General features: G+C 41.3%; 1 protein-coding gene across 1 annotated transcript; it reads left to right on the forward strand.

Annotated features, from left to right (window-relative positions):
• The first annotated feature begins 1951 nt into the window (after window positions 1-1951).
• On the forward strand, window positions 1952-10169 carry LOC134038844 (interferon-induced very large GTPase 1-like). The gene has a single exon (XM_062484454.1). The coding sequence runs from the start codon at window positions 2095-2097 to the stop codon at window positions 6784-6786; it is 4692 nt and encodes a 1563-aa protein (XP_062340438.1). The 5' UTR covers window positions 1952-2094; the 3' UTR covers window positions 6787-10169.
• Window positions 10170-14283: the final 4114 nt, after the last annotated feature.

The raw sequence follows: 14283 nt of genomic DNA on the forward strand, positions 1-14283 counted from the left end.
CTCCTGAATTTTCTAACTATCCGTCGTGAGCGACGGAGAGCTACGGAGACCCCCTTGGCTGTGATTGGTCAGTATTAAGAATCGCTTGCATCAGGGGCGGGGTCGGGGTTGCTGGGATAAACAGGACAAACAGAATCCTTTGACCGCCATTGCTGTAAGTTGTCACAATTCATATTTCACCTAAACAGTACATGTAAATCAGCATCTGAATTAAAATGTGACGATAAATGGGCAATGTAGTTGCTGAAAATGTGCGTATTTTATTGATGAAACGGCTAATTTGTAAATTTGCTCCGACTTCTCGATAACCTAGGTAAATAAACACCCCACGACGATTTACAAAAAAACGTTGCGCCACCTACTCTTCTGGCGGTGAATTGTTTTCAGCATCCACAGCCTACGGAGAACCATAAACGCAGTCTATCCGTCCGTATCCGTGCGTATCCGTGCGCCCGCCCATCCGTAAACGGAGACGCAGAAGCATATTGCGGCCTTTATACTATTATTTCTGTGTTGTTGTCAACACCACAGATGTAACTTTATTTTTAGGCGTAAACAAACATGGTTAAATTGCATAGTAGAGATGTTAACCCTTGTGTTATCTTCGGGTCGTTCTGACCCATCAGTCATTGTGACCCACCGTCGTATTGCGACAACTTTACCGCATACAAAAACAAAGTGAAGCATTTTCTTTTAACCGTTGGGCTGTCTCAGACCCCCCACATTGCGAAGGTTAAAAGAAAATTATTTTTATTTGTTTTTGTATTGGGTAAAATTGGGTAAACACAACGATGGTTCGTTATGAACCTTTGGGTCATGTGACCCGAAGGCAGCACGAGGGTTAAGCGTTTCAAAAAATATTCACAGTGATTTAACTTTCTCAAACAGGAAGTACGAGCATCAGTAATCATGTATTTATTATTTCCTTAGGCAAGGAGTCAAAGACAAGACAAGGCAACATTGTCAGATCCAGAATCAAGAACCTCCAGATTTTGCAGTAAACTCAGGGATCTTTGACTGGGTGAAACTTTCTGGTTAAAGGTGTTTAAAGATGAATTAAATATTGTTAATTTGACACCATTACAAAATTAAAATAATACAGAGCAAAAAAAGATTGAAAACATATTCGCTTCACATGAGGGGAAAAAAAGCCCTTGAAGCAACTCAGTGAAAAGTGACAACGGGCAAATTGAATCTTCTAAAAACAGACAAGAGGAAGTGAGAAAAGGTTTAAATAATATTAAAAAGTTGTCCATTGAAGGCAGAAACTGGGCTCATGCGACGGAAGCAGATATGTATGTTGTTTCTGTTTCTGGATTTCCTGAACTTGCCACAAACCTGCAACTAGCCAGGAAGAAACTGGAAGATGCTACAGGTGCAGGTGATCCTGAAGTTCATAATGCCAAGGAAGAAACCACCAGAACCATCACCCTGTCCTTGAATGCGTTGTTGAAGACATTTAGGAAGAGTAGTCAAGAAGAAGCAGAGTTGTTGATACTTACCATAATCATGCTGTTGGGATATTGCAAGAATTGTAAAAGATTCAATACCCTTCTGAGTTTGGATGAAGTCATCTTCTTACAAGATAAGCTTCAACATGCGTACAGTCAATTCTCAGCTCTGAAATAATTGAGTTTGGAAAAGGCCCAGGCCTTCCTGCTTGTTACGGCTTTAACTGCATCTAGTGATGAAGATCTGGCTGTTACATTCCAGGAGAAAAGTGAAAAACTACAGATGATTAAGACAAAGTTGAAAGATAATATGTCAACCTCTATTGAATCAGCAATAAAAGACACAGACCATGACTTGAAAGAGCTTGAGGAAAGACTGAATTCCATTATAGATTAAACAAAATGCACGAAGCAAGAGGTGATGCAGAATGAAGAGGTAGTTTCAGCAGAGCAAAGTGCAAAGAACATGATTCAATCAACAAAAGACTGGAGTGTCTCCGATGGTGAACAGCACTTGGAGAAAAGTCTCAATTCCATTATAGATGAAACAAAACTCATTGACAGTGGTATCAAGCCAGGGGAAGTTATAAAAGATTTAGACAAGAATCCAGATAGATCTTCCTGTGAAGTTCGTGAAGATGAGATGACGGAACCAAGAAAGAAAACAACCAGATGTATGAATTTACTCCAGAAACTGGGTCTAAGTGACATGCTCCCCATACGCATGCAACAAAGTGATGTTCTAGTGATAGATGCTTTATCTCAGAATGTTAAACCACCTCAAACAGAAAAAGAACTGAGCTCTCAGTATCTGTACAAACTGATAATGTTGGATTACAGGGCTAGATTTCTGTCCTGCGAGCATGAACCAAGTGTCACAGTTTTAGAGAGCCATGATGAAGATGATTTTTTAAATTTTTTAGAGGAAACCATCCAAGAAGAACACATTGAAGAGCAACACATTCACCCGATGGATATTCACATGTCAGTTTTCCACTGTGCTGAGGATTTTTTGAGGCAGTACATATTTTCGAAACTCTCCAGTTGCCAGTTTGGACTGCCCCTGCTGGTACCTAACCCCTTTACACAGGAAACAGAATTCCCTCTCTGGGCCCTTCGGAACATCAAGAAGTCATGGCAAAGTAAATCTAAAACAGACAGCCCTGGCAAATACCAGAGCAGACACATGTTTAATACACCAGTGCCAGTTGTATCCTTCATCAGATTGGGAGAGTCGTCCATTTCCAAGTCCCAGATCTTGAACAGTGTCATTAGCAAACAAAAGCACAATGTGTTTTTCCATCGTCATTGCAAAGGCAGCACCCGAGACTGTCTCCTCATGGACGGAGTTGTGGAGATCGCCTGGTACTGTCCAGCGGGGAAGGAAGATGATGTTTTTGACGATTGTGTGGCTTTTCTGAACCTTCATGGTGATGCCAGAGACCATCCACAGCAACTTGAATTCATGCAGTCAGTGAGCACTGTGAATGTTGTTCTACTTTCAGAACATCCCTTAGATGAAAAAAACAAAGACATTTCCAAGAATCTTGTCAAGTCTACTGTCCCTCTGATTGTCCTTTTCTCAGGACAGGAAAAACATCTGACTCAAAAAAATACAACAAAGGTGAGATTAGCTGCCAAAAACAGGAACGAGGCTGAGCTGAAGGAAGAAATAATATCACATATCCAACACTGTGTCAACACTTCTGACAAGAAGACAAGCATTGAAATATTTTGTGACAAAGCAAGAAAACATCAGTTTAAAGTGGACGAAGACAAGAGATCCTGCAGAGATGGTCGTGAACAAGCCGAGGATTTGATGTCCCTGTTGAGGGAGGAAAGATCATCGAGTCTCAAGGAGAAACTTTTACCTCTCCAAGGAAAGCTGTGGCATGATTGGTGCCAGAAAAATAAGGATCAGTATCGTCTGAAATGCAAAGGAACAGAAAGTTTGGAATGTCAGTTGTACGCAATCAAGAATGAGATGGCTGCTATTCGAAAGACACAGCTTGAGGCAGCTTCATCAACCAATGAATTCATGAAGTCATTTATAACATGTTTAACATCCCCACTTCATTCAAAAGAGACAAAATCATACATGCTGCAGTGGCTGAGAATGTTCCTGGATGAATTCAACATGGATGCACTTGCAGGATATGAGGAAGAGTACCGCTCAACATGGGAAACATTTAAATGTGGCCCCAAGGTTGAAGGAGGATCAACCGACACAGATCCGCTGCTTATGAAACTTAACACGATATCTGACAAAATGACGGCTACCACAATTGAACTTCAGCACATCATGAGAGAAACAAGCCAGATGTATGAAGTTTTCAAGCCTACAATTAAACCTCAGATGGAGACATATGAACTTATAGAGGCTCTTCCTGCAATAGGAGCTGAGATGCTGATGTCTGGGTTGCCACTAGAGCTGATGGATGGAGATGCGGCCCACGTGCCTCTGTTGTGGATTCAGGCTGTCCTGGACCGTCTTACTGAAACACTTGGAGACAAGAAGGTGTTTGTGCTGTCGGTTCTTGGACTGCAGAGCTCTGGGAAGTCCACACTACTGAATGCCATGTTTGGTCTTCAGTTCACCGTGAGTGCAGGCAGGTGCACAAGTGGAGCCTTCATGCAGCTAATCAAGGTGGACCCGGCCATAGTGGACCAGCTGAAATATGAGTATGTTCTGGTGGTGGACACAGAGGGCCTGAGATCACCTGAGCTCAGTACTAATACGTCCCTCAGTCATGACAATGAACTGGCAACTTTTATTATCGGAATAGGTGACATCACCATCATCAACATTATGGGGGAAAACCCATCTGAAATGCACGACATCCTTCAGATTTGTGTCCAGGCATTCTTGAGGATGAAACAAGTTAAAATCACACCAAGCTGCATCTTTGTGCACCAGAATGTTGCAGAGGCCTCAGCCGGCGAGAAAAACATGGAGGGAAGAATGAATCTCCTGGGGAAATTAGATGCAATGGCTGTAACTGCAGCAAAAGAGGAACAAATCGACTCTGTCACTGGCTTTAGTGATATAATCCAGTTTGATGTAAAGACTCAAGTATTCTACTTCAAGGGGCTTCTAGAGGGAGACCCCCCGATGGCCCCTCCCAACCCCTCCTACAGCCAGAACGTTCAGGAGCTGAAGAACAAGGTGCTCTCCATCGCACAGTGGAGGTCAGACTGTAGATTTTCCACACTATCTGAAGTAAAAGGTCGGATTGGGGACCTATGGGATGGTCTTTTGAAGGAAAACTTTGTGTTCAGCTTCAGAAATACACTCGAAATGATGGTTTACAGTGATTTGGAAACAAAGGTTGCTGAATGGTCCTGGAAACTGAGAAAACATGCCCTGGAAAAAGAGAACGAGTTGCACAACCAACTTCACAGCAACATCATCGAGGTTGTGAATCACACAGATTTGATTGTTTATTTTGGTCAAGTTTACGATCCCTTGAAAGAGGAAATAGACAGATACTTCAAGGAAAATAGAACCCCAGAAATCCTTATTAAATGGAAATTAACCGTTGAAAAGCGGTTGGAAAATCTGAACGGGGAGCTCATTCAAAACATCATCAAGAAATGCAAAGATGTCATCACGATCAGGAAAAGCAGATCAGAACTTGACCAAAAGAATTCTGACTATGAGGCAGAATTGCTCAAAATAAGCAAAAACTTGGCATCCAAACTAAAAGACCAGAGGCTTACCGACCAGGACGTGGAGAAGCAGTTTGACTCAATCTGGACGGACTGGAGCACCAGAGTGGAAAATGAAACACCTCCGGAGAAATGTGTTAATGTTAGAGCTGCAGTGGAAGAAGTCTTACAAACAATTTTTTCTAATCAGAAGGACATCACAGACAAGATTACAAGTGAAAAGGGCCCATTTATGTTGGATGTTAAAAAACACATAAATAAATCAAAATTTGATCAATTTAAAGAGTTTTTCAACAAAAATCCAAACGACTGTATGAATCAGTGTACACGACAAGTGTCAAACAGTGTCCACAGACATATTACTGGGAAAGAAGCTGAAGGTAGGGATTTCAGTGATAGCTTTATTCATGAACTATTAAGCATCATAACAAGTGAGATCGACAGTTTCACAGAGTCCAATCAGATAAAATCCACAAAAGAATACCTAACTGACCTGTCTGTTCATCTCTGCATCAAAGCAGTTCCAACATTTGAGAGGATGCATTCATCGTTCAGGAAAACAGTAGATCCTCTAACATACTTGAAAAGCAAACGAGATCAGTACCTTCAGATGTTTAAGAACTTTTGCACAGGAGCCAACTCCATCACAATTTTTGCTGATTTTCTCTGTAAACAGTTGGAACCAGCAATCAAACAGCAAATGAATCAGAAAACCAGTCTTCAGATTACTGATTCATTAACGTGCAACAACCCAGCCTTTAGTGGAAACAGATCCAATCTTGAGGATCACATCCTGGAACATCTTGCAAAAAAGCAAAGCTTTAAGGACTATGAGGAATACATTAACCAACCAAAGACCTATTTTGAAAGATTCATCCAAGAACACGTGGAGAAATATTGTACAAATGACAACATGACAGACATGCTTATTGAAAACCTACGTTCCCTGGAAAGTGTGGTTTTAACAGCGAATACAGATGTAACAGCAGAAGTGGTTACACAACGTGGTGATGCCAAAACATGGCTTGACAGTTTCTGTAAGCAACTTGGAACACACATGGTGATAAAAAGAGAGGATCTGAAAAGCATTGAAAATGAAGATATTCAGAACCTGACAGAACTCAAAGACATGATGGCTAAATATATTAATGACATGGTGATGAAGATGAAACAACAAGAAAAGCAGAATTCAAGAAATGAGTCTTTTGTAACTTTGAAAAACCAAGTCACCGAGCACCTGTTAGATCATCATAAAGGATGTTGGGCCCAGTGCCCATTCTGCAAAGCCATCTGCACAAACACCATCCCTGACCACGATGGTGATCACAGTGTTACGTTTCATCGATCTCAAGCTTTAACTGGCTGGACTTGGGAAGACACAGATCATTTTCATATTGACTTCTGCACCACATCTATAAGCAGTGATAATACATTCCGCTATCATGGTGGTTGGATGCCCTTCAAGACATACAAAGATGCTGGTGAACCATATAGTCGTTGGAGCATCACTGCAGATGGTAGCAATCAGAAATACTGGAAATGGTTCCTTTGTACATTTCAGTCACAGTGGGAGAAAGAGAAAGGATTACAATTTGCTGGCAAAGGTGAAATCCCTCCGGGCTGGAAACAGATCACCAGAGAATCAGTACTGGAAGAACTCAAGTAACTGTCCCAGCAAATACAGAACAAACCATGGCCATGAAATATATCAAACTATTATAACTACTAGTAATTACTCACTTGTTCATCATGATTATTGAACTGAAGGGAGAGCATGTCTGGCTACCAGAGAATTATTTTATTCAGTTTAAGTTGTAAGATATAATTGAACCACCAGTGGTCAGGAATACATGACTGGACATCTTTGATAACATGAAGAGATGTCAGGGTCCTGTTGTTGAATAAATGACTAACACAAGCTAGCTGTTCATGATTTAAGATGTCACTAATGTGACATATGAGAACGTCACAACTGTAGGCAGCCTGGGGTCGCCATGTAAACATCATCATTGAGATGTTATTGTTCTGTGGTAATTGAGATATAAATATTTTTGCACTGTGACTTTGCAGTGTGCCTGCTAAATACAGACCAGTCCTTGACTCTGATCACCTAAATAATGTTATAAATCTGCACTTCTGATCCTTGATCTTCTACTGTACTTTCTATATTAACTGTTTGTATTCTAGCTTTGGATAAGTGTCTGCTAAATGAATACCATGTAAATGTTTGGATTTGGAACAAAAAGTTCACCTGTAACTATAGAGATGTGTGTTTACTGTGAACAACATAACTGTGTTTGAGAAGTCTGAGTCGGGTGTCCGACCACAGAAAGATGATACCTATGAGGATAAACGTCAAAAGACGTTGATGATGTCGGCCATTTTGTATGAATATGATATGTTGGTCACACGTAGGAATATGCTAGATAAGTTTATGCTACTGCAATATTCCTATATCCAGACATTATTATCCTTATGAAATCAAAGAAAGTTGTGTTCTATTTAAAAGAAACAATGGTTGCTTTCTAAAATGTTTTAATTTCTAAATGGGGGAAAGTTAGTAGTAAGAAATAGTTAATTCACACTGAATATGCAGCTCTGAAAAGAGAGCCTGGTTTATCTTCCTACAGCCTTATTGGTAGTACTTAAGACTTGTTGACACAAAGATTGTCCTTCATGGATAAATAACCAAACTAGCAAAGCCTTGTGATTTCATGTCAGAATAATGTGAGAAACTAATGCAACACATGGAATTAAACACATTGTTTGCAAATCATAAATTGTTGTACTTGTTTTTCTGTGCAATTCCTCGAAAACACCCTGTCAGGGTGAGTGGAGGGGTAGGACCCAAACGCAGGAGAGATGCGAGTCATTGCAAAATGAAGGGGTTTATTATCCAAAAACGGGAAACAGATAGGGTACTCACACGGACATGGGTAATAATGACAAGACAAAGACTGGACACAAAACAGAAACCTAAATACACAGAACCAAACGACACACAGGTGGACACAAGGTGAAGACAATAGGTGCGTTCGACTTCATGCAGCGCCGGCGTCGCCTGCAGCCGCCTGCAGCCCGGCTGACTTGAAGCAGCCAATGGCATTCTCAACTTCAAGGCAGCCGGCTGCAGCCGGCTGTCGGCGCCGCCGTTGCTGCATGAAGTTGAACACACCTAGTGACAGGGAAACACTAGAGCAGGGCAAAACCAAAAACAACAGGGGGGCACGGCTGTGGCCGTGACACACCCAGGTTACCATTTTTCTGGACAATCAACTTGTTTGTGATATAACAATGGCAGGACTGTCATGTACCAAAGAAGAGCTTCTTAACGAATCTGGGAAACCCGGCCATTGACAAGAAGTGTTTGTACACTAACTTGTAGAAAGTCACACTCTTATCTTGTGTAAATGTGACCTTGACAACAACAATAAAGGGGAAACTGCAGCACAGTTCATACATTATAAGTTTCACTTTAGGAATATTCCGGCACAGGGCTATGAAACCACTTAAAACCACACAAAGTTCTGGGTATTTAAGACAAACAAGTTGTAACTAACCCAATTTTGCACTACTATGAATGTTTTGCCCTTGTTACATGTTTTGCTTGTTTTCTTATTTTTCGTTATGCATTTCTTGTTGTAAGTTAAATGCTTTTATTCTGAAGGAGGCTCTGGGTTAAAAACGGTAATAGAGTTATGCGCTCGAGTACGGTGAGAGAAAAAAGGAATGGAGAATACGACTGTTTAAAAAGTAAAGAAATACTTACGGTATTAGTGCCCCCCCCGAAGAGGCAAAAGGTTTGTCAATGTTTAATAGATATAATAATTAACAACTGTAATAACTGTGTATTTGTTCTTAAACAGCATTGTTAATTGCTAGCTATGTGCATAAGCTAACATTTTCTGGTTTAGGTGAAATCCCTCAGAGCTGGAGAGAGATCACCCTAGAATCAGCACTGAAAGAACTAGCTAAAGTAACTGTTCCAGCAAATATAGGACAAACTATATTTAATTTCTTTATTGTTATGATTATCGAACTGTGCATAGAAGGCCATGAAGGGAGAGCATTTGTGGATGTCTACCAGTGAATCATTTTCATATCACAGTTTGCAACATGAAATGGGTCAGTAAGATAGACGTTGTAATTATAATCAGTTTAAGTTGTGAGATATCATTCGACCACTAGAGGTCAGTAATAAATGTCTGGACATCTCTGATAACTAGGAAGACATGAAGAGATTTCAGGGTCTTGTTGTTTAATAAATGACTAACACAAGCTAGCTGTTCATGATTTAAGCTGTCATTAATGTATTAATAATGTAATAACATATAAGAACGTCACAACTGCTGTAAGCAGCCTGGGGTCGCCATGTAACATTGTTAAGATGTTATTGTTCCATGGTAATTGAGATATAAATATAATAACTGCACTTCTGATCCTTGATCTTCTGCTGTACTTTCTATATACACTGTTTGTATTCTAGCTTTGGATAAGTGTCTGCTAAATGAATACCATGTAAATGTTTGGATTTGGAACAAAAAGATCACTGTAACTAAACGTAGATACGTGTGTTTGCTGTGAACAACATACCTTGAAGTCTCAGAGAAGAGAGTCCGACCACAGAAGATGATAACTATGAGGATAAACGTCCAAAGGCAGAGATGATGTCGGCCATTTTGTATGAATATTATATGTTGGTCACACATGATGTAGGAATATGCTAGGTTAGCTTATGCTATTGCTATATTATTTTATATCCGAACATTAATCATACGAGATCTGTGTAACAAAAAGAAAGTTGTGTTCCAATTGTATTTTTTTTTTTATTGCTAAATGTGATAAAGTTGTGTTAATTGACACTGAATATGTAGCTATCTGAAAAAAGCCTAGTGTTGTTTAACTTCCTACAGCCTTATTGGTGGTACTTAAGACTTGTTGACACAAAGATTGTCCTTCATGGATAAGTAACCAAAGTACCACAGCCTTATTGTGATTTCATGTCAGAATAACGTGAGAAACGGATGCAACACATGGAATTAAACATATTGTTTGCAAATCATTGTTTTCCTGTGCAATTCCTCAAAACACCCAGGTTACCAGTTTTCTGGACTATCGGCTTGTTGATAACAATGGAATGACTGTCATGGCCGCCGTCTTTGTACACTAACTTGCGGGAAGTCGCAAGTTATATATATATTTTTATATATATATTTTATATATTCTTATATATATATTTTTATATTTATATTTCGTAACCTAGTTTTCTTCATGAGAGTTGTGAAATACTAGCTAGCTATTACACAATTATTTTCACACACCTAGATGACCCTCTTCACAGCACAACATTGCTATTATAAATGATTCATTTAATTTTTTTGAAATTAAGACAACTTCACAGCTGCAAATATAATACAATGACACAATATTCAATAATTCTCTGTTACAGACACACACAAAAAAGATTATATGAAAAAGAACAAACCCAAGGCCAAGGGCACGTGCATAAATCCAAAATAAGTGCCAAAAAGAAGAACCATAAGAGCATGTAGTTAAGCAAGTTACAATTAAACAACATTAATCTCAAAAAGTGCAAGAGTGTACCTGTAGAAAAGCAAGCAACAGTAAAAATATTTCACAGGGAGTACGAGAATTTAAATCAGTTACAACTAACCAACAAGAGCAACAAGTCTCTAAGCAAGAGTCATTGTGATCCTGGAGGAAACTAATATCAGGTCCAGCAAATCATTCCTAAGTACCGTTGTACTCCCAAAATAAGTGCGTCTTGAGCCTTTTCTTGAAGGTGGGGAGACAGTCAGCCAAGGCCTCATTTATCAAACCGTTTGCGCCTGTTTCCAGGCGTTAATTGTTCGCAAAGACTGACTTAACGATGCGGGCTATTTACAAACATGGCGCACTTGGGTAAAATTGCAGATTGCCTGCCACATGAGCGAGAACAGGCAAGTTGCGCTTTAAATATGCGTTCGTGGGAGGGTCATGGAGAAAGTGGGAGGGTCATGGGGAAAGTGGGAGTTCCACCAAAAAAGTTGGGAGGATACGCGTAAAGTGCGCTTAATTATATATTCCGCGGTATTTACAAAGACTGCCAGTAAGAGTGCACCTCTATTCTGCGGGGGAAATTCTCCGCCTCTTAAAAGCAGGTCTTAACCAGGAGCGCATTTTCCTGTGTGTACAAATGTAAGTACCTTATTCAATGGCAGCAGTGATCCGAGCAAGGTGAAGACAGGCCAATTTTTTTTCCGAGGGTGTGGATGTTCTTCATGTTCGTATGCTTCATGTTTTGGTTACCCGAAATGTTTTTGGGGCTATCTCGTTGTTATGATCAGTGACCTATGCACTTTTGTAAAGCTCTCTCTTGGAAGTCGCTTTGGATAAAAGCGTCTGCTAAATGAATACATGTAAATGTAAATGTTCTGCCCTGTAATATGTTCAGGTTTTCTGTTACTTCATGCACGTCACTACATTTAAGCTCGCACTTTTTTCCCCGTAAGAAGATCCATAGAAAGATCTGTAAAAATATGCGAGCCCATTATTGTTCTTTTGGAGGCGCAAAAAATTACGCTTGAGACGTATTTTTATTCTTTGGCTTTCGAGGCAGTTTAGGGTCACTCACTGTAATTGTGTTGTTTGTCTGTTCTTATTTATTGTTGTTTAGCCCTATTTGATGATTTTGTACAGCACTTTGGTCGGCATTGGCTGTTTTTAAATGTGCTCTATAAATAAAACTGACTTGACTAAACAGATGTGGTGGTATACTGATTACAACACAGGTTAGGAGTTTCACTATACATTCTTGCTGCACAAGACTGGATTAACGGGAAACATTCATCTATGATTCTTATAAGAGCCAGAAAGTGAAAGTAGTCAAAGTAACTTCTGGTAAACCATGTGGTGAAATCTCCAACATAAATTAACTTATGATTAACTATTTAACCATACATATATTTGAAGACTACAATGTTTAGTACCCCTCCTTACTCACATCCCAAGATGCACCTCTTTCCTCAGCACTGGAACACTATCTGACGAGCCATCCTCCTCACCTGTTGAGACTGGCTAGCCATCCCCCTCACCTGTTGAGACTGGCTAGCCATCCCCCTCACCTGTTGAGACTGGCTAGCCATCCCCCTCACCTGTTGAGACTGGCTAGCCATCCCCATCACTCACCTGTTGAGACTGGCTAGCCATCCCCCTCACTCACTTGTTGAGACTGACTTCCTCTTTGCAAGTGAATATGGAGTCAGTACTTCCTTGAGTAGTCATGTGTACTTCAGGAGAAAGTGCCATGGTTAGGAGTTTCTCTGTACATTCTTTCTGCACGAGACTGGAATAATTGCATACATTCATCTATGATTCTTATCAGAGCCAGGAAGTGAAAGTAATTAATAAAACTTCTGGTTAACCAGGTGGTTTACAGGAAATCTCCAACATACAATTAACGTATGATTAACTTATTTAACCTTTATTTAACCAGGCAAAATCATTAAGATTATGATTATTTCCAACGATGTTCTGGCAAAAAGACTAACTATGTAACCAAACATTTTTGAAGAAAACAATGTTTAGTACCCCTCCTTCCTCACATCCCAAGATGCACCTCTTTCCTCAGCACTGGAACACTATCTGACGGAACACTATCTGACGAGCCATCCCCTCACCTGTTGAGACTGGCTAGCCATCCCCCTCACCTGTTGAGACTGGCTAGCCATCCCCCTCACATGTGGAGACTGGCTAGCCATCCCCCTCACCTGTTGAGTCTGGCTAGCCATCCCTCTCACTCACCTGTTGAGACTGGCTAGCCATCCCCCTCACCTGTTGAGACTGGCTAGCCATCCCTCTCACTCACCTGTTGAGACTGGCTAGCCATCCCCCTCACTCACCTGTTGAGACTGGCTAGCCATCCCCCACACCTGTTGAGTCTTGCTAGCCATCCCCCTCACTCACCTGTTGAGACTGGCTAGCCATCCCCCTCACCTGTTGAGACTGGCTAGCCATCCCCCTCACCTGTTGAGTCTGGCTAGCCATCCCTCTCACTCACCTGTTGAGAATGGCTAGCCATCCCCATCACTCACCTGTTGAGACTGGCTAGCCATCCCCCTCACTCACCTGTTGAGACTGACTTCCTCTTTGCAAGTGAATATGGAGTCAGTACTTCCTTGAGTAGTCATGTGTACTTCAGGAGAAAGTGCCATGGTTAGGAGTTTCTCTGTACATTCTTTCTGCACGAGACTGGAATAACTGCATACATTCATCTATGATTCTTATCAGAGCCAGGAAGTGAAAGTAATTAATAAAACTTCTGGTTAACCAGGTGGTTTACAGGAAATCTCCAACATACAATTAACGTATGATTAACTTATTTTATTTAACCTTTATTTAACCAGGCAAAATCGTTAAGATTATGATTATTTCCAACGATGTTCTGGCAAAAAGACTAACTATGTAACCAAACATTTTTGAAGACAACAATGTTTAGTACCCCTCCTTCCTCACATCCCAAGATGCACCTCTTTCCTCAGCACTGGAACACTATCTGACGAGCCATTCCCTCACCTGTTGAGACTGGCTAGCCATCCCCCTCACCTGTTGAGACTGGCTAGCCATCCCCCTCACCTGTGGAGACTGGCTAGCCATCCCCCTCACCTGTTGAGTCTGGCTAGCCATCCCTCTCACTCACCTGTTGAGACTGGCTAGCCATCCCCCTCACCTGTTGAGACTGGCTAGCCATCCCACTCACCTGTTGAGTCTGGCTAGCCATCCCTCTCACTCACCTGTTGAGTCTGGCTAGCCATCCCTCTCACTCACCTGTTGAGACTGGCTAGCCATCCCCCTCACTTACCTGTTGAGACTGGCTAGCCATCCCCCTCACCTGTTGAGACTGGCTAGCCATCCCCCTCAGCTGTTGAGTCTGGCTAGCCATCCCTCTCACCCATCTGTTGAGACTGGCTAGCCATCCCACTCACTCACCTTTTGAGACTGGCTAGCCATCCCCCTCACCTGTTGAGACTGGCTAGCCATCCCCCTCACCTGTTGAGTCTGGCTAGCCATCCCTCTCACTCACCTGTTGAGACTGGCTAGCCATCCCCCTCACTCACCTGTTGAGACTGGCTAGCCATCCCCCACACCTGTTGAGTCTGGCTAG

The sequence above is a fragment of the Osmerus eperlanus genome, chromosome 18, assembly GCF_963692335.1.
Source record: "Osmerus eperlanus chromosome 18, fOsmEpe2.1, whole genome shotgun sequence".
Classification (NCBI taxonomy): domain Eukaryota; kingdom Metazoa; phylum Chordata; class Actinopteri; order Osmeriformes; family Osmeridae; genus Osmerus; species Osmerus eperlanus.

Coding starts and splice junctions, on each gene's coding strand:
- LOC134038844 (XM_062484454.1), top strand. CDS start 2,095: ATGACGGAACCAAGAAAGAAAACAACCAGATGTATGAATTTACTCCAG.